We start from the raw sequence: 25,613 nt of genomic DNA, 5'->3' as shown, positions 1-25,613 counted from the left end.
TTGAGGGAGGTTAGTGTAGAAATAGCAGAGGCTCTGACAGAAATACTTCAAATGTCATTAGAAGCAGGGATGGTGCCGGAGGATTGGCATATTGCTCGTGTGGTTCCATTGTTTAAAAAGGGTTCTAAGAGTAAACCTAGCAGTTATAGGCCTGTCAGTTTGATGTCAGTGATGGATAAATTAATGAACAGTAACTATCTGGATAGACAGGGTCTGATTAGGAACAGTCAACATGGATTTGTGCATGGAAGGTCATGTTTGACAAAATCTTATTGAATTTTTTGAAGAGGTTACGAGGAAAGTTGACGAGGGTAAAGCAGTGGATGTTGTCTATATGGACTTCAGTAAGGCCTTTAACAAGGTTCTGCACGGAAGGTTAGTTAGGAAGGTTGAATCGTTGTATTAATATTGAAGTAGTAAAATGGATTCAACAGTGGCAGGATGGGAGATGCCAGAGAGTAGTGGTGGATAACTGTTTGTCAGGTTGGAGGCCGGTGAATAGAGGTGTGCCTCAGGGATCTGTACTGGGTCCAATGTTGTTTGTCATATACATTAATGATCTGGATGATGGGGTGGCAAATTGGATTAGTAAGTATGCAGGTGATACTAAGGTAGGTGGCGTTGTGGATAATGAAGTAGGTTTTCAAAGCTTGCAGAGAGATTTAGGCCAGTTAGAAGAGTGGGCTGAACGATGGCAGATGGTGTTTAATGCTGATAAGTGTGAGGTGCTACATTTTGGTAGGAATAATCCAAATAGGACGTACATGGTAAATGATAGGGCATTGAAGAATGCAGTAGAACAGAGTGATCTAGGAATAATGGTGCATAGTTCCCTGATGGTGGAATCTCATGTAGATAGGGTGGTGAAGAAAGCTTTTTGGTATGCTGGCCTTTATAAATCAGAACATTGAGGATAGGAGTTGGGATGTAATGTTAAAATTGTACAAGGCATTGATAAGGCCGAATTTGGAGTATTGTGTACAGTTCTGGTTGCCGAATTATAGGAAAGATGTCAACAAAATAGAGAGAGTACAGAGAAGATTTACGAGAATGTTACCTGGGTTTCAGCACCTAAGTTACAGGGAAAGATTGAACAAGTTAGGTCTTTATTCTTTGGAGCGTAGAAGGTTGAGGGGGAATTTGATAGAGGTATTTAAAATTATGAGGGGGATAGATAGAGTTGACGTGGATAGGCTTTTTCCATTGAGAGTAGGGGAGATTCAAACAAGAGGACATGAGTTGAGAGTTAGGGGGCAAAAGTTTAAGGGCAACACAAGGGGGAATTTCTTTACTCAGAGAGTGGTAGCTGTTTGGAACGAGCTTCCAGTAGAAGTGGTAGGGGCAGGTTCGGTATTGTCATTTAAAGTAAAATTGGATAGGTATATGGACAGGAAAGGAATGGAGGGTTATGGGCTGAGTGCGGGTCAGTGGGACTAGCTGAGAGTAAGCATTCGGCACGGACTAGAAGGGCCGAGATGGCCTGTTTCCGTGCTGTAATTGTTATATGGTTATATAATCTGGCAACAAACAGGTGGAAACACAGGACTAAAAAACACAGCAATAAACAGAGAGGCAGCTGATGGGTGGAGCACAATGAGACACAGGAACGGCAATACAGGTAATAATGAGAAACAGATGAGAGATGAAGTACTCAGTAATACAGGGACCGGAGCAGAGCAGGAGCAAAGACAGGAGCACATGGCAATACAAATCCACAGACTGACAGCGAGGGGGAAACACACAAAAAGACAGAGTTCAATTGGAGGTACTGATGGAGCTCTCCATTTCTCTTCTCAGGTAAAGAGCTTCATTGAAACGCAAAAGGCCCTGCTCACCGAGATCCAAAATGGTTGCAAAAGGAATTTCATTCTTGCAAAGGAAAAGGAAGAGACAGAACAGAAGATGCGGCAGTCTGCCTCAATGCCAGAGATCACTGTGACTCTGTGCGATAAGACAGATGAGTTGCAGAATATCCAAACCTGCACAAGGGATGAGGAATCAGGAAATGGAGGAGCCCAGGGAAGTGTTCCGACTATGACTGAGGACACTGAACACTTGAATGGTGCTGGTAAATCGAGGGTTTCTACCCTTTCCGTGGAATGTAATTTGACTGAACTAGATGAATCGGTGCCACAGACTGGTCTGATCAAGCCACTTAACTCTGAAGAACAGCAGGCTGCTTCAGAAATACCTTCTGGGAAGGAGACTGTCATGGACTCCAAGGCCGATGGTGTGGACAGCCCAGCCACAGTTGGTAACCCTCAAGATACCACCGAATTAAAGTCCGAAAGTCCAGTCGCTGTCAGCCCACCAGTAGAGGTCCCATCACGAAACAATGAGAGGCTTGTATCCAGCCCAGGGAGAGGACACAAAGTCTTTGTGGTGACCAGAGTAGAAAGCCCACCGGAGGACCCCAGCAATCGTGATGCACAGTGGGGAGAAGAAGCACTACAGAGCAAAAAGAATAGGACCACAGATAATGAGGCAGAATCCCCCTTGGAGCTTTGTCCTGGTTCAGTATCAAACACTACAACAGCTGACACAGTTCCAGTCCCAGTCTCTGAAAGAAGTGTCCCATCCAGGAGCCTGCCGAATCAGGAAAAGTCAGTAGAGTACACTGGGCATGACTTTGAGACAGTCTGTGCTAAAGACTGTGATCATGTGATGCATGGGGGCACCTTACCAAATGGATTCAAAGCCGACCTTGTGCATAGACTGCCTGAATTAGCAGTGTTAGCAACAGGGAAGGATGACAAAGCGTTGAGCTGCCACATCGAGCAAGGTAAGGGTTATATTCTTGTTAAGGATCATTCTCGGGCTGTGTAGTAGTAATGCATAAACAGATGCTGGAAATGCAAACAACACACACACAAAATGCTGGAGAAACTCAGCAGGTCAAGCAGCATCTATGGAGAGAAATAAACAGTCAACAGTGAGACCCTTCTGTAGGATTGAGAAGGAAGGGGGAAGATGCCAGAAAAAGTGGTCACCCAGTTTACGACGGATTGCACCAATATAGAGGAAGCCACATTGTGAACACTAGACACAGCAGACAACCTCAGTGGATTTGCAGATGAAGTGTTGCCTCACCTGGAAGGACCGCCCGGGGTCCTGAATGGAGGGGAGGGAAGTGGTGTATGGGCAGGTCTAGCACTTCGGCTGCATGTAGGGAGGGACTAATGGACAAGGAACTCACAGAGGGAGCAATCCCTGCAGAAAGCAGAGGTGAGGGTTGAGGTAAAAATATGTTTAGTGGTAGGATCCCTTTGGAGATGGCAGACGTTGTGGAGGATAATGCGTTGGATGCGGAGGCACATGGAGTAGTAGGTAAGGAAAAGAGGAACTCTCACTGTTAAGGTGGCGGGAAGATGGGGTGAGCGCGGATGTATGGGAAATGGAGGTGATGTGGATGAGGATAGCTTCAATAGTGGAGAGAGAGAAACCCCATTCTTTGAAGAAGGATATATCTGATTACCTAGAATAAAAAACTTCATCCTGGGAATAGATATGGAGGATGCGAAGGAACTGAGAAAAGGAAATAGCATTTTTACTGGAGATAAAGTGGGAAGAGGTACAGTCAAGATAACTGTGGGAATCTGTAGGTTTATAAAAGATGACAGTTGACAGTGGAGACAGAGATTGTGAAAGAGTAGGGAGGTCTCAGAAATGGACCAAGTGAATTTAAGGCCAGGGTGGAAGTTGGAGGCAAAATTGATGAAATTGACGAGCTCAGCATGGGTGCAGTACCCATGCAGACACCAATATAGCAGAGGAAGAGTTGGGGAGTATTACCGGGGAAAGTTTTGAACTTAGACTGTTCTATGTAGCCAATGAAGAGGTAGACATAGCTGGGGCCCATGTGGGTGCCCATGGCTACCCCTTAAGTCTGGAGAAAGTGGGAGGAGCCAAAGGAAAAATAGTTGAGGGTGAGGCAATCACGTCAAGGATGATGTTCTCCTGAGGACATTGTTCCCTCTTAAGGTGTGCGCACGCACACATCTTTTGCAACTAGTGCCCAAAAGGCTGTCACCCTGTACCTCGTTGGTATGTTAAGTATATTTCAGTATCATACACAATCTCATTTCTTTTTCCAGTTTCTCGTGTGGAAGGTATTGACAGCATGGAGTTTGCAATGATTTGTGAGCATATTATAGATCTGGCTTATTTATACTGTTTTTATTGAATAAATTATTGATTCACTGTCAAACTCCAAAGAAGCAAGGGGGATGAAGCGCAAAAAAAGCTGTTAGTTCATTTAAAGCAGAATGGCTTATTGAAACAGTAGAGGTCAAGAATGTGCAGCTACAAAAAATATTTATGTACAATACAGAAACTGGTGTTATCTGCATGTATTGTCACGATGCAAAAGTTGCTGGAGAATTTGCAAGTAAGAAGAAGTGGAGCAGTGCTTAAAAACTTGACTTTTTAAAGCGTAACTTAGCAAGCAAATCACATATGGATGGTGTGCAAAAGCTCCAATGAGAAAATCCTTCATTACCCACTACAGACTTGCTAGGTATGTTTTGTCAGAGTGCAGATGAATGAGGGGAGACTCAAATCCAGAGGAGATCAAAGTTCTTACTTACAGTTAAATTTACTTCTTTTAAACAGTGAACAACAAACTGGACTTGGTAGTTTATTATCCTTTGAATAGCTTCAAGTTTACTTCCACTTACAAATTCGTGTTGTTTGTCACTGGGCAAAAAATTACACAGCACTATATTTTTGCGTACACTGATTATTACAAATTAGAGGGAGCATTGCCTGAGGCCATCTGTTGGTGGGTCCTCAGGTGGCTGTAGTGAATCCACAAATCATGGTTGGAGGGTGGATACCCTTAATGAAGAATGTCTGCGTGACTTTACTTAACATGGCGAGGCTGATGCATGGGCAGTGATCGGGGTCAGCGTCTAATGACACGGAATGCAAGATGACTGGGACCTCTCACTGCGGTTGTGATGTGTCATCACTATCTGCCAGCTCCACTGTTGAGGTTATGGTTATGAGTCTGGAGTTACATTATAGGTAACATAACTATGGATGAACTAAAATGAGAACCGACAAATAAAACCTTTGCTTCCTGCTGAGGCCACAGGATTGACCATAGATGTTGCATCCCAGCTGTCTATGTGATGCACAAACCAGGGCAGTACAATATAGAGAGCAAGCTGTTGCCCATGTAGCAAACTCCCTCTCTCCATGCAGCCGATGAACCCAAAGGAATGGCAGAGACCGATACAGTTTTGCACCAACGGCATTGCAGGAGTTTCCAGTCAGCATTGAACTCAATGTGGGGTGGCCTAAAGGACTCCAGCTCCAGACTTTTCCCTCTGAGTTTACTCCCAACGCCTTCCTCATGAGTGGGTATAGCTACAAGGAAGTGGAGGCTTGAGATCACAGTTTTCCTTCTGCTAGATGAGCTACCAATCATGGCTGATAAGCCGCATCTGTCCGAAGCAACTTATTTTAAGGTGCCAGTAACCAGCCTTTTCCCCTTCTCCTGTCAGTAGAAATGGCTCCACTGGGCTGAGTAGCTAAGCCAGGCATGAATACCAACAGTTGGAATTTAACTTCCAACTAATACTTTATGGTTAGTGAAACTAGACATTGATTGTTGGATGTCCTATTGAAACTACATAAGAGAAAGATAATAGAAAGGGTAAGACGAGGGAACACACACCAGTCCTCAGAGAGATCAGAAGTGAAGAGAGTGAGCAATTTCAAGTTCCTGGTTGTCAACATCTCTGATCGCAGCATATCGATGCAGCTATAAGGAAGGCAAGACAGCGGCGGTATTTCTTTAGGAGTTTGAGGAGATTTGGTTTGTTACCTAAAACTCAAGGTACAGATGTACCATGCAAGAGCATTCTGACAGGCTGTTTCACTGGCTGATATGCAGTGGGGTGGGGCAGTTCCAACACTCTACTACCCAATGCAGAGTTGGAAAATTAGTCAGCTCCATTGTGGGCACTAACCTCAGTAGAATCCAGGACATCTTCAAGGAGTGATGCCTCAAGAAAGTGGTGTCCATCATTAAGGACCCCCTTCACCTAGAATATGTCCTCTTTTCTTTGTTACCATCAGGAAGGAGGTACAGAAGCCTGAAGACACACACTCAACGATTCAGGAACAGCTTCTTCCCCTCTGCCATCCAGTTTCCAAATGGACATTGAACCCATAAACTCTACCTCACTATTTTTTAGAATTTATTTCTGCTTTTTGCACTACTTATTTTAACATAACTATTTAATACACATTTGCAGGTATATTAATTCAATTTTTTTCTATATTTATCATGTATTGCATTGTGCTGCTGCCACAAGGATAACCAATTTCATGACATATGGCGGTAATATTAAACCTGATTCTGACTCTGAGAACCAGTCTTCGGGAAATTAAAACCTGTACACAATTTAACTTTCTACTAAGGTCTCTGTTAGTTGCAGTCAACCATGGATGTTACGTACCAGCTGTCTATATGATACAGAATCGGGTAGTATGATATGGAGAGCAAGCTGTTGTCCATGTCGCATTCTCCCCTTCTCCATGCAGATGAACCCAAAGGAACGGCAGAGACAAATACAGTTTAGCACCAGCAGCTTCACAGGAGTTGTTAGTCAACGTTGAACTCAATGTAGGACTGCCTTAGGAACTCCAGCTCCAGATTTTTCTTTCTCCTTGATAAGCCGCCAACCATGGCCGACAAGCTCAATCTGCCCGAAACAACTGGTTTTATGGCACCAGTAACCTATCTTTGCCTCTTCTCCTGTCAGTAGAAATGGTTCCACTGGGCTTAGTAGCCAAGCCATACATGAAGGCCAGGACCTGGAACTTAACTTCCAACTGATTCTTTGTGGTTAGTGAAACTAGAAATTGGATGTTGGATATTGTCAATCCTATTGAAACTACATAGAGGAAGACAGTAGCTGAATGTTCCTGCTATTAGCTCATTGTTAAGGGTGTATCCCTGTCATTTAAAGCACATTGCAGGACAGATCTTTTTTGTCTATTAACTTTCTGCTTTATAGAGTCATAGAATACTACAGTACAAAAGTGGGCATTCGGTCCATCTAGTCTGTGTTGTTCTATTATTCTGCCTAGACCAGGGGTGGGCAAACTTTTTGACTTGAGGGCCACAAAGGGTTCTAAGATTTGACAGGGGGGCCAGACCAGGAGCAGATGGACGGAGTGTTTTGGTAATACACCTCATAAGAGGAAATAAAATATCATGGGATATGTAGAAAACATGTGCTTTAATTTCAATTGAAAATGAACACATGCATTACAACAAAATATCTGTCTTTGAAGTCCCATGGTATTTAGCTATTTATTGAAATGACTTTTAAAACGCTGAAAATTAAATGAATAAAATACAGCTTTTTTTAATAGTAACAGTTATTATTTTAAAGCACTGAAAATTCTGTTATCCTTCAAGATATTATCATCATCACTCTCCTCCTGACTGTCTTTATTTCAAAAACGGTAGGAGATGCAGGTCTACTTGTCCTGCTCCTTCTTATTCAATTGTCCCCTGTGCCAAAACTCAACAACAACCCGCACAATGACAGGACAGTATGCGGAGCTCGTTATTTGATCTGGAGCGCATTTTTTATTTTGAGAACGTACGTGCACCTGTGCACTATTCATGTCCATCACTTAACAGAAATGACATGTAACATGTAAGGCTTATTGAAAAAAATATTTTCAAATGCATTTTTACATAACACAACGAAGAAACTTATTTTTAATTTCAGTGGGAACAGTGTTGTTGGTCTCCCTTTTTAGCCAGCGCATCAAAGTCTGGATTTAGTTTTGTTGTGGCGATTCTCAGGATGGATCTGAGGTGTTGGTCAGTTAACTTGGATCTGTGGCTGGCTTTGTTGATGTTCATGACGCTGAACGCCTGTTCACACAAATAGATCGAGCCGAACAAAGAGTAAAGCGCAAATGTGGAGTAATACGCTGCACCTCAACAAAGGTCAATGTGTAGCGGTGTGCTACATGCAGCGCTAAAATTACGACACGGAGTCGGTAACTACAGTCGAAGAAAAAAACTTTATTCGAAATCCCCAGCCTCACTTTAAGCCTCCCTCAACCTGCCCCCCAGCGCAGAGGCTCCAAAGCTCTATGCTCGCAAATCCCCGCAGGCTACCTCCCTTAGCCAGAACGCTGGCTAATTGTGAGCCGGTTTGGATGTGCCAGGAAATGGGTTGCCACAAATGTATATAGAGTTGGGAAAACGCCAGAATTGCGGGGAAAAAACGTTAACAAGGTTTATTAATATAATTTCATCAAGTTCTGCGGGCCGGATTAAAAAGCTTAACGGGCCGCATATGGCCCGCGGGCCGTAGTTTGCCCATGCCTGGCCTAGACCCATCAACCTGCACGTGGACCATAGTTCTCCATACCCCTCCCATCAAATGATTGCATAGACTAGGTTACTGCAATGCATTTTTTACTGGCCTTCCAAAGCAATCTCTTGACAAAGTACAACTCATTCAGAACGTTGCTCCTAGACTTTTAAATGAAACCAGGATGAGGAAGCTTTTAACTCCCTTCCTAGCTATGCTGCATTGGCTTTTAGAATTGATTTTTAAAATTCTCTTTTGTCAGAATCAAAATCAGGTTTAATATGATCGACATATGTCATGAAATTTGCTTAAACTTGTTTTTAAAGCCTTGTTCTCAATGGTCTGGATCCAGAGTACAGAATCACTTTCAATTTTTAATCCTGCTCGCACTCTCAGGTCTTCTTTTGCCAGGCTTTTAAATTTAAACAATCTCCCCCAAAAGATAATTGGCAGGTCAGCTTTTTTTTGAACCACATTCCTAAACTGTGGAACTCAATACTAAAACTATAAGGGGTGCAGACTTGGTTGACTCTTTCAAACGCCAGCTCAAAACTTATTTATTTAACCTTACTTTTAACTAACATTTTTTATGTTTTATTTTCATGTTTGCAATTAATCCCATTGTAAAGCACTTGGAATTACATCATCATGAGGTTTTTGCAGCTGTGGGGCTCTAACATTTTCTGTTATTTATTCTTCATTTTATTTTCTCCTTGTTTCATGGATGTCTGTGAAGAGTATGAATTTCAAGTTGTATACTGTAAACATTCTCTGATTAAATTGAACAACTGTATGAAAAATTGCTCCATAAACAAGTTGTTGTTGTTATTATTATTATTCCCATCCATGTACTTATCCAAAATTCTTTTAAATGTTGAAATCAAACCCACATCCACCACTTTTGCTGGCAACTCGTTCCACACCGTCACCACCTTCATGTTCCCCTCAAATCTTTTGCCTATCTCCTTTAACTCATAACATCTAGTTCTGGTCTCACCCCACCTCGGAAGAAAAAGCCTGCTTGCTGTTTATCTTAATTATACCCCTCATAATGTTGTATATAAAATTTATACGAATCAGTTGTAAATTCATGAGCCCATCCTCAATACAATAACAAAAGGGGTGTACCTTGGGCATCTGGAGTTTGTACTTGTGGAACAGACATTAGTATTAAGCATCCAAGAGGTTTCTGCTAGTTGAGATATGCTACCATTGTAAGTGTGTAGTTCTGTAGATCTGCCTAACTATATTCAAAATGTTGACTTTGGGTGAGTGATTATATTAGTTGAGTCTGCAGTTAGTCATTTGATGCTTTCCCAGTTCCAGCTTCTGTGTGTCAGTCACGACATGTAATACGACAGCTCAGTCAAAGCAGGACCTGATTTCCTTGGACTTATCAGTTATATGGTTGAATGGGTGTTGTTCCTTCTACATCATTCTGCACCCTGTGCTACCTTTCATGGTATCATCATTTGTTCGTTATATGCTGTGTCGTATGACAAAGACTGTTGCTTCCAAATTTTTTCTACCAAAGTGGTTTGCCATTGCCACCTTCTGGGCAGTGTCTTTACAAGACATATGACCACAGCCATTAGCGATACTCTTCAGAGTTTGTCTGCCTGGTGTCAGTGGTTGCATAACCTGGACTTGTGATATGCACCAGTTGCTCAGACGACCATCCACCACCTGCTCCCATGGCTTCATGTTACCCTGATCAGGACTAAGCAGGTGGTACACCTTGCCCAGGCTAGCAGAGGGAAGGAGTGCCTGACACCTCCTTTGGTAGAGACATATCTCTACCCGCCACCCTATGGACCATTATGTACTCTAATCCATAGATACATACAAAAAAGAAACATGCCCTTAAGCCTACCAAGATAGCACTGACCATCAACAACTAATAATACAACACCAGTCCCATTTTTTTAAAAACTTATCCCCACATTCTCATTGGCTCCCTGCAGATTCTACCTCTCACCTACACCTTGAGCAACTTACAGCTGCCAGTTAATCTACCTGAGTGACTGAGGGGAGATATGTCTCTTCCAAAGGAGGTATAAGACACTCCTTCCCTTGCTAGCCTGCAGGTCACCCTTGGGCAAGGTGTTAGCACCTGCTTGGCCCCTCCAACCCCACCCACCCCCCCCCCCCACCCAGTCAGTGTCATGCGAAGCCATTGGAGTAGTTGGCAGATGGTCGTATGAGCAGTTGGTGCATATCACAAGTACTGGTTATGCAACCACTGACACCAGGCAGAAATTCTTTGAGGAGTATCAAAAATGGCGGGGATCACTTGTCTTGTAAAGCCACTGTCCAGAAGAAGGCAATGGCAAACCATTTCTGTAGAAAAATTTGCTAAGAAAAGTCATGGTCATTAACCATGATCGCCCATGTCTTACAACTTGGCACATAATCATGATGATGGATTAACCTACCAACTCTCATGTCTTTTGAGCACCTGAGGAAACTAGGGCACCTCAGGGGGAGGGGGGAGCCTGAGTGGACAGGGGAAACATGCAAACTCTACACAAGCAGAGGTCAGGAATGAACAGAAGTCATTGGAGCTGCAGTAAGACTAGGCAGAATAACAGTTTGGCTTGGAATGAATGAGCCAAAGGGCCTGTTTCTGTGACGCTACGACAAAGCATGTAGGGGATTGGAGAATATAACGTGGAAAATTGATGTGTGCCAGCCTTGGTTTTAAATGGTGAAGTTATAATGTAGAAATAAATATGGAATGAGGAAAAAATGAGGTATTAAATGGCAAAGCAGTAATGAGGAATCTTATTGTCTATTTTCATCCTCTTATACAATGGAAAATCTGGACCAGCATGCTTTCTTGCTAATATTCTCCCACCTTCCCCACTGGTCCTTCCAACTATGCAATCCTCACTCAATTAATGGAAATGGTTGATCTTTCTGCGCTCCACACTGTGCAAAGGTTAGTTTCATGAGCCCACTGCCATCCAGGACAGTTAACAGGGCTAAAGTAGAATATGGGTCCATATGAAGGGTCTCGGCCAGAACGTCAACTGTTTACTCTTTTCCATGCCTGCTGCCTGACCTGCTGAGTTCCTCCAGCATTTTGTGTGTGTTGCTTTGATTTCCTGAATCTGTATCTGTTGCTTTGATATCCTGTTTAGAATATGGGACTTTTATCAACTGAACCATTGCAAGCTTCTTAGTACTCTAAAATCCAGTTGTCTTTTTCATTACTTTGTTCTTTCCCTCTGTTAATAGATATGATTGTTTTTTTTAAAGAGTTTACAAGTCCTAAAACTGAAAAGGAATTGGAGAAGTTATTGCTGGAAGCGAGCCAGGAAACCTGCCGTGAAACATCGTGAAGTTGAGCTGGTAAGGAGGTTTCCCATTTCTGATTTTTTAAAAAGATATTGAAAACTCTGTTAGCTGAAGATGAATCGCATGACTGGACTTGCAGCAAACAAACTAAAACTCGGGAAAGAGGAGGGGAAAACTACAACAGCTTCTCCCAACAATAGATGGCTAATTTCTCAATTGAACAACACCTGTCAGTCTTGTTTGATCTGACCTGTGCTTGACTCCAGGCCCTCAATGATATATTTTAAGTTTATCATCAACTGACATCTACTTATATACAATCAAATGAAACAGCATTCCTTCAGACCAAGATGCACTGAGATTACATTTATCAAACATAACACAATAAACAAAATATAACCACAAATAGCTTTGTAAAATATAATTCAAATTTCATATAGCGTTCAACGCAGGTACACAATAAACAGTAAACAGCTCACTGTCCTAGTAACAAGACCTCGGTGTTGGCAGGGTATATTCATTAGTCTTGTTTCTGCACTCACACATAGTCCTAGTTCAAAGGCAGTTAGCCATGTATAATAAATTCTGGGCTTGTCAATGATGTCCATTAGCCATGTCCATTCTGTGAGCAATGAAATTATAACGTCTACACTTTAGAGTCATAGAAAAGTACAGCACAGAAAGCAGCCCTTGAGCTCATCTAGTCCGTGCCGAGCCATTTAGACTGCAACTCCCATCAACCTGCACCAGGACCAAAGCCCTCCATGTACCTATCTGAATTTTGCTTAAAAGTTGAAATCAAGTTTGCATGCACAACTTGAGCTAGCAGCTCATTCTGGTGGTGTAGTGGCATCAGCGCTGGACTTCAGGTCGAGAGGTCCCGAGTTCGAATCCGGCCAGCTCCTTTGCATGCTCTCCATCCGTGCCTGGGTCAAGTGTCAAGCCTGTATCTCGACCTCGTAAAAAAAAAACCTGGAGAGATTGGCTCCACCAGGTTTCAGGTGCCCAAGACACACCATACGCTGAACAATCACCAAAAAGATTGGTGGAAAAAAGCTTGTCATGATGACTCCGCCAGAAGTTAGGGTGTACACATACACCCCTTAACCTATGAGCTCTGGTTGTAGTCCCACCCAACCTCAGTGTATTTTAATTCCACGTCCCATTCCCATTCTGATATGGCCTCCTCTACTGTCGAGATGAAGCCACACAGGTTGGAGGAGCAACACCTTATATACGGTCTGGGTAGCCTCCAACCTGATGGCATGAACATTGACTTCTCTAACTTCCGTTAATGCCCCTCCTCCCCTTCTTACCCCATCATTTATTTATTCTTCCTCTCCCCCCCGCCCCCCCCATCCCTCTCACAATCACTCTTTGCCTGTTCTCCCTCTGGTGCTCCCTTTCCTTCTCCCTCGGCCTCCCGTCCCATGATCCTTTCCCTCAGCTCTGTATCCTTTTTGCCAATCACCTTTCCAGCTCAGAGCTTCACCCCACCCACTCTGGTCTTCTCCTATCATTTCACATTTCCCCCTCCCTATTTTCAAATTTCTTATCTTTCAGTTAGTCCTGACGAAGGGTCTCGGCCCGAAACGTCAACAGTGCTTCTTCCTGTAGATGCTGTCTGGCTTGCTGCGTTCCACCAGCATTCTGTGTGTGTTGCTGGAAAAAGCCTACTTGCATTTACCCTATCTATACCCCTCATAATTTGGTATACCCCTGTCAACTCTCAATCTTCTACATTCTTCTACACTATTCATCTTTCCTTATAACTCAGATCCTCCAGACCTGGCAACATGCTTGTAAGTTTTCCCTGTATTTACTTATTTCCTTAAACAGTCAAAAGATCTCTGCCTCATCTGCTCTGTCTTGCAGGAAATGTTTCAACAGCCTTTTACATATAGAAACAAGTTCTGACCTGCTTCCTTTCAGAGAATCTTTTAAGCAAAGAGATTTTGTCACTAACTTTTCAACATGAGGCGGTGGTCATTCTCAATTATTTGCCAATTTTAAACCATTTACAGTATTCAAATTTCTTTTATCCTGCCCGATAAGACAAGTGGCAAACACTGCCTGATTGGTCACAAGCTTTTTGCTTCCTTCCATCCAGTCCATCCCCACTATGTGTTGGTTCAGGAAGACTGGATACTTGCCAAGCTGAGCATTCTCTTTTCTCTCCTCTGTCTTCTGGGAGAAGATACAGAATCTTGAAAGCCTAAACAACCAGATTCAGGAATAGTTTCTTCTGCACTGCTATCAAATTGTGAACAGTTTGGGCCCCATATCTAATGAACCTCAGTCTGCACTAGATAAGAATGAGGAGGAGGTTCGATGATCCCAAAGAAACCTACCAGATATTGAAAGGCTGGGAAAGAGTAAACATGGAGGGTCCTGAAGAAGGGTCTTGGCCTGAAATGTCCGTAGATGCTGCCTAACCTGAGTTCTTCCAGCATTTTGGGGAGTTTTCAATAGTGTGAGAATTTAGGATCAGAGGGTATAGCCTTGGAACAAAAGGACAACTCTACAGAACAGATGGGGAGGAATTTTTTTTTGCCAGAGAGTAATGAATCTGAAATTCATTGTCCCAGATGACTGTGGAGGCCAAGTCATTGCATATATTAAAAGTGGATGTTGATACATTCTTCATTAGCAAGGGTGTGAAAGGTTAAAGGGAGAAGGCAGGAGAATGAGGTTGAGAGGGAAAATAAATCGGCAGCAATGGAATAGTGAGTAGACAATGGGCTAAGTGGCCTGCATCTGCTACAATGTCTTACTGTGGACTTCCAAACCAATCAACTCCTTCACATTCCCTTTCCAGTGGTACTGTCAGGTACTCCAGCTCTTGGTTATTCTATTATTGTCATACCAGCATTTCTTTTTGCACTGCTTCAGACTGCACTATGAACTTTCCACCATTCTGCTGTACAAATACAAATTCTTTATTGTCACCAAACAATTGATACTAGAGCATACAATCATCACAATGATATTTGTTTCTGCGCTTCATGCTCCCTGAAGTACAAATCGAAGTAAATATAATAAAAAATTTAAATTATAAATCATAATTAGAAAATAGAAAAGGGAAAGTAAGGTAGTGCAAGTCAGGTCCGGATATTTGGAAGGTACAGCCCAGATCCGGGTCAGGATCCGTTCAGCAGTCTTATCACAGTTGGAAAGAAGCTGTTCCCAAATCTGGCTGTACGTATCTTCATGCTCCTGAACCTTCTCCCGGAGGGAAGTGGGACAAAAAGTGTGTTGGCTGGGTGGGACTTATCCGTGATTATCCTGGCAGCACTGCTCCGACAGCATGTGGTGTAAAGTGAGTCCAAGGATGGAAGATTGGGTTGTGTGATGTGCTGGGCTAGGTTCACGATCTTCTGCAGCTTCTTCCAGTCTTGGACAGGACAACTTCCATACCAGGTTGTGATACACCCTAGAAGAATGCTTTCTACGGTGCACCTATAAAAATTAGTGAGGGTTTTAGGGGACAGGCCAAATTTCTTCAGCTTTCTCAGGAAGTAAAGGCGCTGGTGGGCCTTCTTGGCAGCGGACTCTACTTGGTTAGACCAAGTCAGGTCATTTGTGATATTCACCCCGAGGAACTTAAAGCTTTTGACCTTTTCCACCTGCGCACCACCGATGTAGATGGGGTCGTGCGATCCACTACTCCTTCTGAAGTCAACAACCAATTCTTTCATTTTGCTGACATTGAGGGATAGGTTATTGTCTTCGCACCATGCCACCAGGTTCTTAATTTCCTCTCTGTGCTCAGACCCGTCAGTACCCAAGATGTGGCCTACAATTGTGGTGTCATCAGCAAACTTATATATTGAGTTTGATGGAAACTTGGCTACACAATCATGGGTGTACAGTGAGTACAGCCGGGGGCTGAGTACACAGCCTTGTGGGGCACCTGTGCTCAGAGTGACTGTAGAGGAGAGCTTGTCCCCTATCTTTACAGCCTGGGTCCTGTCTGTGAGGAAGTTAAAGATCCAGCTGCAGATCTGAGTGCCAAGACCCAGGTTCCGGAGCATAGGAATCAGTTTATTTGGAATGATGGTATTAAAGGCAGAGCTGTAGTCGATGAAAAGGTGCCTTACATAGGCGCCTTTATTCTCCAGGTGTTCTAAAAAGGAATGTAGTTCCAGAGAGATGGCATCTGCCGTTGACCTGTTGCTCTGGTAGGCGAATTGGAACGCGTCGAGGTTGACCGGTAGGTTATGGTTAATGTGTGCCATAACCAATTCCTCGAAGCACTTCATAGCAATTGAAGTTAGAGCCACAGGTCGATAGTCATTCAAGCATGCCACCTTGCTTTTCTTCGGCACTGGGATTATCGTTGCCTTCTTAAAACACGAGGGGAGCAGGGACTGAAGCAGGGAGCAGTTGAAGATGTCAGCAAACATTCCAGCTAGCTCGCTTGCACAGGCCCAGAGAACCCATCCCGGGACGCCATCTGGGACCGTCGCCTTCCTTGGATTTATCTTCAGGAAGGCTCTTCTAACATCTTCCTCGGTGACGATGAATCTTGATGCCACCAGGTCCGGTTCATCCAGAGGGGGTGGGACGCTCCTCTTCTGTTCGAATCTTGCGTAGAATATGTTAAGTTCATCAGGAAGAGAAGCGCTACAGTTATTGATATTCCCAGCCTTTGCGCCTAGTGATCTCATTTAGACCCTGCCATAGTCGACTGGCATCCCTCTGGTTAGCCTGGCTTCCAACTTGGCTCGATATTGCCTCTTGGCGCCCTTAATGGCTTTCTGGAGTTCACGCCTGGATTCCATGTAGCGACTGGTATCTCCGGACCTAAAAGCCGCAGCTCTAGCCTTCAAAAGGGACTGGACCTCATAATTCATCCAAGGCTTCTGGTTAGGGAATACCCGGATCGTCTTGTGAGACAAGCAGTCCATTTCCAGATAAAGTCCATGACAGCTGAGGCATACTCATCGAGGTTAGCTGCTGAGTCTTTGAATACTAACCAGTCCACCAATTCAAAGCAGTCACAGAGGACCTCATCCATTTCCTCTGTCCAACGCGACACCACTTTTGACACCGTGACCTCCCACTTCAGTTTCCATTTGTAAGCCGGGAGGAGGAGTATGGCCTGATGGTCCGATTTCCTGAGTGAGGTCGTTGGACGGAACGGTAGGCATCTTTGACTGCTGTGTAGCAGTGGTCAAGTATATTCAGGCCTCTAGTGGAGCAGGAGACATGTTGGTATAACTTTGGCAGCGCTTTTCTGAGGTTGGCCTGGTTAAAGTCCTCGGCTGTAATGAGCAAAGCCTCCGGATACCTGGTCTCAAGTTCACTGATGTTGGCATACAGTGTATTCACAGCACACTCCACGTCTGCCTGGGGGGGAATGTAGACCGCTGTCAGTATAACCGAGGTGAATTCCTGTGGCAGATAATAAAGACGACACTTCACCGACAGATGTTCCAGGTCCAGACTGCAGGAGTTTGTCAGTGCCGCTGTGTCTGAGCACCACGCAGTGTTGATCAGTAGGCAGACTCCACCTCCCTTTGTCTTGCCCGAAGATGCTGTGCGGTCCATCCGATGGATCGAAAATCCCTCTAGTCTGACGGCACAGTCGGGGGTGGCAGGGGAGAGCCAGGTCTCTGTGAAACAGAATACACAGCAGTTCTGCATCTCCCTGCAGTAAGTGAGTCACCCTTTAAGATCATCCACCTTGTTCTCTATGGCTTGCACATTAGCTAGTAGGATGGTGGGCAGAGGGATCCTAAAGCCCCTCCGCTTCAATCTGACTAGCAGCCCAGCTCTTTTCCCATGCTTCCTTGGTAATTTGTGCATCTTTCCAGATTTCCATCGATGCAGAGTGTTGTTGACAGCTCTTTGAGGTTGGTGGACACGTCCCGCAGGGATCGATTGGCGGGTTGTGTTTTTGGGCGCTCCAGGTCGGGCCGAGTGACAGGGGAGGCTCCGCTGCCACTTCCAACTGTCAGGGTCCCGGGCTATGGATCGGGTCGGGCCCCGAAGCCGACACTTAATCCCAGAGGGCCGGGCTGCCAGCTGAAATAAGTCCGTGAACTGTGTGACGGTTGCGGAGGCCTCCTCTCCAGCCGAGCCCAGGGCTCGATTTCCGAGGTCGGCGGTGGAGGCCTCACTTCCGGCAGCTGTGGATAGCCACCAATGTGACTCTACGGTGCTCGCTCCAGGGAAGTGTCTGGGGTATCTTGAGGTCTCCGACATCACTTCTGTCTGCTCGTTTGCTTCAGAGAGGTGCTGGTCAGAATGGGCCATGTCTCCAGGCGCTCCGACACGGTAGCAGGCCGCAGGTCTCCGGGAACATGGTGGACCTCGGACCAGGCCTCGATGATCGGGTCCAGGTATGGTCTGGAGTTGAAGCAATTCTGGCATGTCAATGATCTCCAGCTGGGTCAGTAACTTTGCCAGGGTGTTGTTGATCTTGCTAGATGTAGCAACTTGGAGGTTTAGAAGGGTTTCTCGGCTATAGGATAGTGTAGAGGGCAGTTTGCTTGGCAGAGCACGCATAGAGTCGCCAGTTACCGGCGCCATCTTTAATGTTTATTATTGCCCTGTGCACTGTGAGCCTCATGCAAGAAAGAATTTTCATTGCACCCTGGTGTTGATAGCAATGAACTAATCTGAATCCTATGCCAACATTGTCATCATCATTATGTGCCATGTCTATGACCATGATTGTTCTTGGCAAATTTTTCTACAGAAGTTGTTTGCCATTGCCTTCTGGGCAGTGTCTTAACAAAATGGAGGACCCCAGTCATTATCAATACTCCATAGTCTGGTGTCAGTGGTCACAAAACCAGAACTTGTGATAGAATGAGCCGCTTATATGACTCTCCACCACCTGCTCGCATGGCTCTTCGTGACCCTCATCGGGGAGGCTGATCAGGTGCTACACCTTGCCCAAGGGTGATCTGCAGGCTAACAGAGGGAAGGAGCACCTTACACCTCCTTTGGTAGAGATGTATCTCCACTCCAGCACCCAAATCCCAACATACTGGTTTTTAAATTCTGTGCTATTAGCCCATTTCTGCACATCCATAGTAGCTTTTGACTTTTATCTAGCATAGCAATTAGCATAAAACTGTTACAGAACCAGTGATCTGGGTTCAATTCTGCCACTGTGTGTATGAAGTTTATATGTTCTCTCCCTTCCTCCAGCATTCTAATGAGTAGTTTATTTGGTCACAAGGGCTTAATTGGGTGGTGCGGGCTCATTGGGTCAGAAGGGCCTGTTACTGTGCTGTATCTCTAAACAAATTAACTATTTGTTTTGTCTTCGACAGTGTCCTTTGGGTCCTGCTGGATGTACTGAAGCTGACCTTGAAGATGCCTGTGCAGTTCCCCCACCCACCTACTCTCCAATCCTCCTCCTCCTCAAAAAAAACAAAAAAAATTTTTTCTCTCAGACTTCTCCTCACTGCCTCTCTCACGGTGTCAGACTGCCCACCATCGCCTGCAGCAATGGTCCATTCCGTCCCTCCTGCAGGGAATGAGTTCCTAGTGACCTGGTTTTATTTTGGTTGGAGTCGGTACCAAAGACGTGCCACCCAGGGGAAAAGAGGCTGGCTTGCAGTGCGCAGTCCAGTGGAAGGGTGGTTCCTCCTCACTGACATAACAAGTGTCACTGTCTAGAATCTGAATGAGTCAACCCCATGCACTATGGATTTTCTACATTATATTGTAACAAGGCTTGGTTTGAACTGCATTTCCCTGTTTCCACTATTGACATTAGTCCTAGCAAGAGGTAGGACCAATATTCAGGAGGCCTGTTCCCCCTTCCCAATACTGACTTGTCTCCACTGTGTCTGTCTCTGTGTTATTGACACTATTTGTTTGTGGATGGTGGGGATGAAAACATTGCACTAGTAAAGGGAATTTTCAGCCCAGGTACTCTTTATGGTATATCTCACCCATGAGACTTTCTCCTTTAGAAGCTATTTAGTTTGGTCTTTATTGATGTTGGTTTAATGTTTTGAGGAAGTGGATCGTGCAAGGCATTGGCAGCTTGAACACTAGGATCTTCATTTAGGAGTGTGGTTGCACTGAGCCTTGTACCTGCTGGGAGCGATCTCATTATAAACCACGTAGATAGCTGTACATGGTTATTATCTCAATGACATACAGGCAACTGGAGAATAACTATTTGAAAGTTAATGAGTTTGGTCAGTGACACTAGTCAGAATCACTACAAAACAGATCACTGCTTTGCTGTTGTATTGAATGTGGGAGCTAGCTGCATGCAAATTGGCTGCAATCTCCCTTTCTTTATGATAACAATCGTACGTCACAAGTTATTGTCTGGATTGAACTTTGTGGAGTCCTGTGCCCATAAAGACACCAAACGCAAGCAAGTCCTTTCTTTTCTGGTGATTGTCCTAACTCTTATTTTAAGTCAGTCATTCCATGTGGATTTCTGCATTTTTTTGTCAAATTTTCAGGGAACAGGAGGCTGAAAGTGATGGAAATCACTTTAATCATGATTCTTGACTCGGTTGCCAAAAATGTCTAGTGATTTTTTTTTAAAGTGTGGAAAAATAATGATTGTACTCTCGCAATCAGTCAAATTTACACAAAAGCTGTTTTCGTTTCATCAGACAGTATCATTTAAGACTAAGATTGCACCCTGGTAATGGATTAGACTAATACTTTGAGAACCTCCCTTGCTCTGTCTGATTTTCCTGGCACAAGCACTGCTTATTTTAAACATCACATCAACCAAAACTGATGATTGCTCAAAGCCAAAGCCTCTGCGTAGTTCCGTCCTTCCTGCTGCAAGCTGTCCACTAGGCAGTTGACAATGCCGCCTTTGTAGCGCTGCCTTTCCAATCAGACAGAAAATTTATCTTGAAATCTCTGGTGTCTAGAATGTGCCGGGAAACCGGTTCTTGACACATCTGTCAACAAATCTCTGGGCTGACTCCTTTGTAGAGCAGTCATTATAAGTATTAAACCATTTCTGTCCATCGTTTTAGATTTTGCTTTCAATATCAGGTACCAAACATTTTTGCTTCTTAATGTCATTTTTTGGTTCCCTGATGTGTCAAATAAGGCACATGGCTTCAAGCTTATGCAGTATCCCTTGCAATGAGCTATCTATGGAGAAGAATGGTCTGTATTTTAGCCTGGCTGAGAGAGAAATCACAAGGATCTGTAAGCTTTAACATTTCCATATACTATCTCCAGGTACACTATAGAACTACATCGATTTCTTTCTACACTGTTTCTTGGAAGGATTGCTTTGTGGTACAGAGTAACAAACAAAAGTAATGTGTGATATTGATAATATAGATCAAATTATTGATGATTCATTCCCTCTATCTCATGTGATGTTTAGGGAAAATAAAGATTAGCTTCTTTGATATAAACTAGAGTTATTATACCCAGCTTTAGCTGCAGTGTCACGTTACCTCACTATTAATTTACCGCCATTTAAAATCAATTTCAACTTAAGCCTACTCTTTTCAATTGAAAGAAATTTCCATGTGGAAAAGCTACAGGGGGTCAGATGGAAGCTGGTTGCCTTGTCTGTGACAGGTGTATTTTGCAAAGAATTAAGGCTGTATTCGGTACCACAGGGACTAGACTGGGTCAGGAGCAGGATATTGGCTCCCAGTTCTACCTCGGTGAAGATGTAGTGTTTACGCTCATTGTGTTACACTCTGTTCCTTACGCAGGAAAGATTTATAGTCATAAAAATGGCAATAAGGAAAGATTAATAATACATCCAACTCTAATGGAATAGAAACTAGTGTGTTTTGTAGAGAAATTAATGCTTCAATTCAGGCTGTCATATCAACATTAATTCATTAAGGCTTTCCTTTTGTGTGTTATTGTCCAAGTCTAAAGTTTATATAGGTGTGTATGTATGTGTGTGCGTGAGTGCACGTTTGCTTGACTCACATGGGAGATAGGCTTGTGATTTAGAGAAGACAAGCTGACCCTAGCATGCTGAGCAACATGTATGTGTTACCCAGGCACACTTCACAACCTCAGTTGCAGCTCAGGGTGTACACGGACCGTCATTTGCCAACTCCTGACCCCAGCTACGGATATACAGGCTGTTTTTAAAATTCTTGTGATGGTTGATCTCTCTGACTTACAAGCAAAAAATGATGCGCCAGCCTAGATCCTACCAGAACTCGGCATCTTCTCCAAGACTTGCATAAGAATCGTGACAAATAGGAACACATGCATGTTGCAAGTGGACACAGACCAAGCTGAAACCACATGATGGATAGTGCAAAGTTACAGACAGACCAATACAGATTACTTTTCTATGAGCTGTGTAAATCGCAATGTGCAGTCATTGGTATGAATCGGCATGCGATCCACGTGTATGACTAATTGGAGACGGTCTCAGGATGGTATTGGAGAGAGGAGAACTTAACACATGCAAGCACATCCTCGTTTCTTACTAGTGCATCTACAAAGTCAGCCTGCAATGTGAGCAGTGGGTTGTTGCTCCAAGAGTTGTACCTGACTGATCCCAAATGAAACCGGTGGAGTCATCTATCCTATCATCTGAGTGCTTGACTCCCGAGGTCTTCTTAAAAAGTGCAATAAATGCCATGCAATGAGCATAACTGCATGCAGGTTACATTTGGACATGTATAAACTGATGCTGTGACTTTCTAGCCTTTAAATGCAGAGAATCTGCATATAGCATAACACTATGTATAGAGGTACGTGTTAACTTGTGTCACAGGGCTGCTTAAAGTCTGATTCTATTTTTTCCCTGTTATGTACTCCTCTTGAGGTCTTGTAATAATTGTGAATTGTTTTTCTTCCCCTCCCTCCCCCCCTTTTTTTTGACTGATTCACACACTTGAGGAATAGTGTGGCTGACACAAAGATGTTACTTGACACTGTCCAGGCACTGCAGCAGTCTGGGGAAGGAGTGAGTTTTGCATCCTGGCAACAAACTCTCTGTCAGATCCAGGCTCTGATTACTGTACTACTTTCTGATTTCAGTGGGTCTTGCTCTCATTTTAAAAACTCAGCACTGAACGTCCTCCATTGCAGGTTAAGCATCTGCTGGAGCACCAAATCCTCTTCATAACATGTTGTTATGAAGGCATCTAGGATCGATGTCTGAAATAAATGGGTAGATACAATGGGCCCAACAGCAGGGACAGCCCTTCTGAGAAATAATACACTACAGTGACAGATTTAGCTTTGGTTTACATTTCTGCTCAAAGCAATTAAAACAAGTGTAGTGGCCTCAATCCCAGACACACTGTCAATGTAATGAGTTTGGGATCTTCCTCACAATAAGGGTACATTTATTCGCAACTGTTGTTCAGCAGCATTCCAATTGCACTCCTTCAAGGCTATGTGTATGAAGGTGAATACTTCTGAAACCATTTACTTGTCTCTAAATTACCCAAAGGGCTTTTAGTTTTAATATGAGCTAATTTATTTGTGGACTATGCAGTGAGATTAGTGGATGTGTTTGGATCCATGTTAATTTTTTTTTAAATTGTACTTAAGTTGGATTTGGGAACCACTGGTGGAGCTAGTATTTGTGGAGCACCTTCTATAACCCTTGAGAATGTGGTGGTGGGATTATAACACAACATTATGTTTTCCATCTACCCTTGAGAAGATGGTGGTGTTATTAGGGCACATTATGTTCTTTGTCTACCCTTCTACCCTTGAGAAGGTGGTGGTGGTATTGGAAGCTAATGACAACCTTCTGATTCGGGGCAGGAAAGGAGTGACAATATTATTTTCTACTGAGCCATGCTGGGTCAAGAAACCATCACATCCCCCCCCCCCCCTCCCCAAGAGTAACTTGCACTCAACTAGGTCAGCGATGGACTTCCCAGTAGAGCTGAGAAAAATTGGCCATGGCTCTCAACATTGGACTTGTACTGAGTCCTGGGTTGGATGCCTCCCCTCCCACACACCCAAGCAGAGTCTCTGGTCAGATATCTGAATGCCAAAAGGTTTCACCACTTTTGTCAGAGGAGGGGAGGAACCGGGGGCAAAAAAGCATATTTGCAGTGATCACAGTGAGCCAGATGTCTGATTCCACAGAAGGGGACAGGGACAGGATCTTGAGGATGAACTGGGACATGGCACATTGCCATTTATAACTCGCAATGTGATCAGAGAGGGATGAGTACCATTTTCCCCACTGAAACACGCAATGCAGAGGCTGGTTGGTGTGGATAGCAGGGAAACCAACTAGTGATTCCTGATTCTACTTTATTAAGCAATTGTTATGGTTTTAAGAATTACTTGAGGTGGCCTTTCTGGATGGAGAATGCATCAGCTGCAACACTACTACCTGTGGGTTCAGAACATATCAGCTTGGTTCCCCACTGCTTGACCCAGCACTGTACTCTGGACAAAGCCAGCACCAACTCTGTCCTTGTGTACTGACCCCTCATTGCCTCATACTAACCCTGGTTGGTCCCTACAAAAACCTGCCCCACACCTGATGCAGTTTAAGTACATGGAGGATTTCCTGTTTCCAGCAGTACTTGGACACAGGTGAAAGATTTTCAGTGCTGTGGAAGCTTAGTGCAATCTGCCTGTAAATGTTGTAGAGTACCAAAGTAAATGGAAGAATTTGTGATTCCACAGGTGACTGCTGAGAATCTCAGCCAATCCTGGGCCAGTTAATCTGTTCAAGAGTTGACACTAATACTAACACTGGGAGCCAGGCTAAAATTCTTCCCCACACTGATGTCTACTGGCTGATTTACTTTCTCTTGTGCCTTCACTACCTCCCACCTTTTACGCAGCTTCTCATTGTCATGGGTTCATTTCATAGGTTCTGGTGGGATCCTTCCTGTCCACACTGAGCTTATCACTGCACTCTATGTCTCTGGCTCCCTCTCTGTCTCACTGTCTGCCTGCCTCTCTCTCTCTAACTCCCTCTTCCCCTCCCCCAATCACCACTCCATCTCCACCTTCCCTCTCACTCTCAGTCCCACTCTCTCCCTCACCCCTCACAACCCCTTTTTCTTTTTCAGTCCAAACCTAACTCAACCATATCATTTCCTTTGCTTCCTATCTGAAGCTCCCTGACCACAACACTGGTATTTAAAGTCACCATAGCTGTCGTCGTAACTAAGCCTAACCCACTGACTGTAAAGACGGACAGTTACTCAGACCAACCTGTGCCACATCTTCCTGTCAACCTGGTCTATCACAACGGTTATTATTTTCCAGAGAGATTATACGCCTTGTATTTCTTTAATCAGCTCATAGGAACTGCCAGTATGCTGTGTTGTTTAGAATCCTTTACTAGAGTGCACCGTGGAAGTGTGGGGGTTCACCTGGAGTTTTTGCTTTTTGTCCATGTACCTGTGGGTGACAGAGCATGCATCTCCACCCACAATCTGTCCATGTTGATGCCTCCTCAAGCCACTTGATTGGTCTGTTGAAGTGGATGTACCCTCCACTGGGCTCCTCTAGGTCTCTGAGATGAACCTAATGGAATTATGTGAGTTTTAAGCATCTTTGGATTTATTCAGAATCTTGGGTAATAATTACAATTAAAAAAATTCTTTAAGTTAAGTGGAGTTATTTTGCTGTGCTGCTCTTCCACCGTGTGCATTGCGGGCTGGGAATTCGGTGATCGAACTGGCTGACATGATGGAGCCAGCTCAATCATGGGCACTAGCTTCCCTACCATCAAAAGCTGAACCTCAAAAAGCAGCATCCATCATTAAAAATCCTCACCATCCAGGACATGCCCTCTTCTCATTGCTACAATCAGGGAGGAGGAAAGAAGCTTGAAGACACTCACTCAGCGTTTTAAGAACAGCTTATTCCGTTCTGCCATCAGATTTCTCAACAGTCCATGAACACTACCTCGCTATCTTCCTCTTTTTTTATACTCCTTGTAACTTACAGTAATTTTCTGAAATATGTCAGTGATAATAAACCTGATTCTGATTCACAGACACCACTTCAGGCATGTTTCTCTCAGTGCCCTATCTC

The 25,613-nt window shown here is 44.0% G+C and overlaps 1 protein-coding gene across 1 annotated transcript in view; it reads left to right on the top strand.

The window, feature by feature from the left end:
* Positions 1–25,187, top strand: part of ppp1r37 (protein phosphatase 1, regulatory subunit 37) — a 138,945-nt gene extending 113,758 nt beyond the window's left edge. Inside the window, exons 11-13 of the mRNA XM_059985181.1 lie at positions 1,798–2,782; positions 11,613–11,705; positions 18,941–25,187. Of these exons, the coding sequence (XP_059841164.1) occupies positions 1,798–2,782; positions 11,613–11,695 (1,068 nt within the window). The 3' untranslated portion in view covers positions 11,696–11,705; positions 18,941–25,187. The remainder of the gene's footprint in view (positions 1–1,797; positions 2,783–11,612; positions 11,706–18,940) is intronic.
* Positions 25,188–25,613: the final 426 nt, after the last annotated feature.

Source organism: Hypanus sabinus, chromosome 11 (assembly GCF_030144855.1).
Source record: "Hypanus sabinus isolate sHypSab1 chromosome 11, sHypSab1.hap1, whole genome shotgun sequence".
NCBI classification, from domain to species: Eukaryota; Metazoa; Chordata; class Chondrichthyes; order Myliobatiformes; family Dasyatidae; genus Hypanus; species Hypanus sabinus.
Note: the sequence above shows the minus strand (reverse complement) of the source record. Positions and strands in the feature narration are given on the sequence as shown.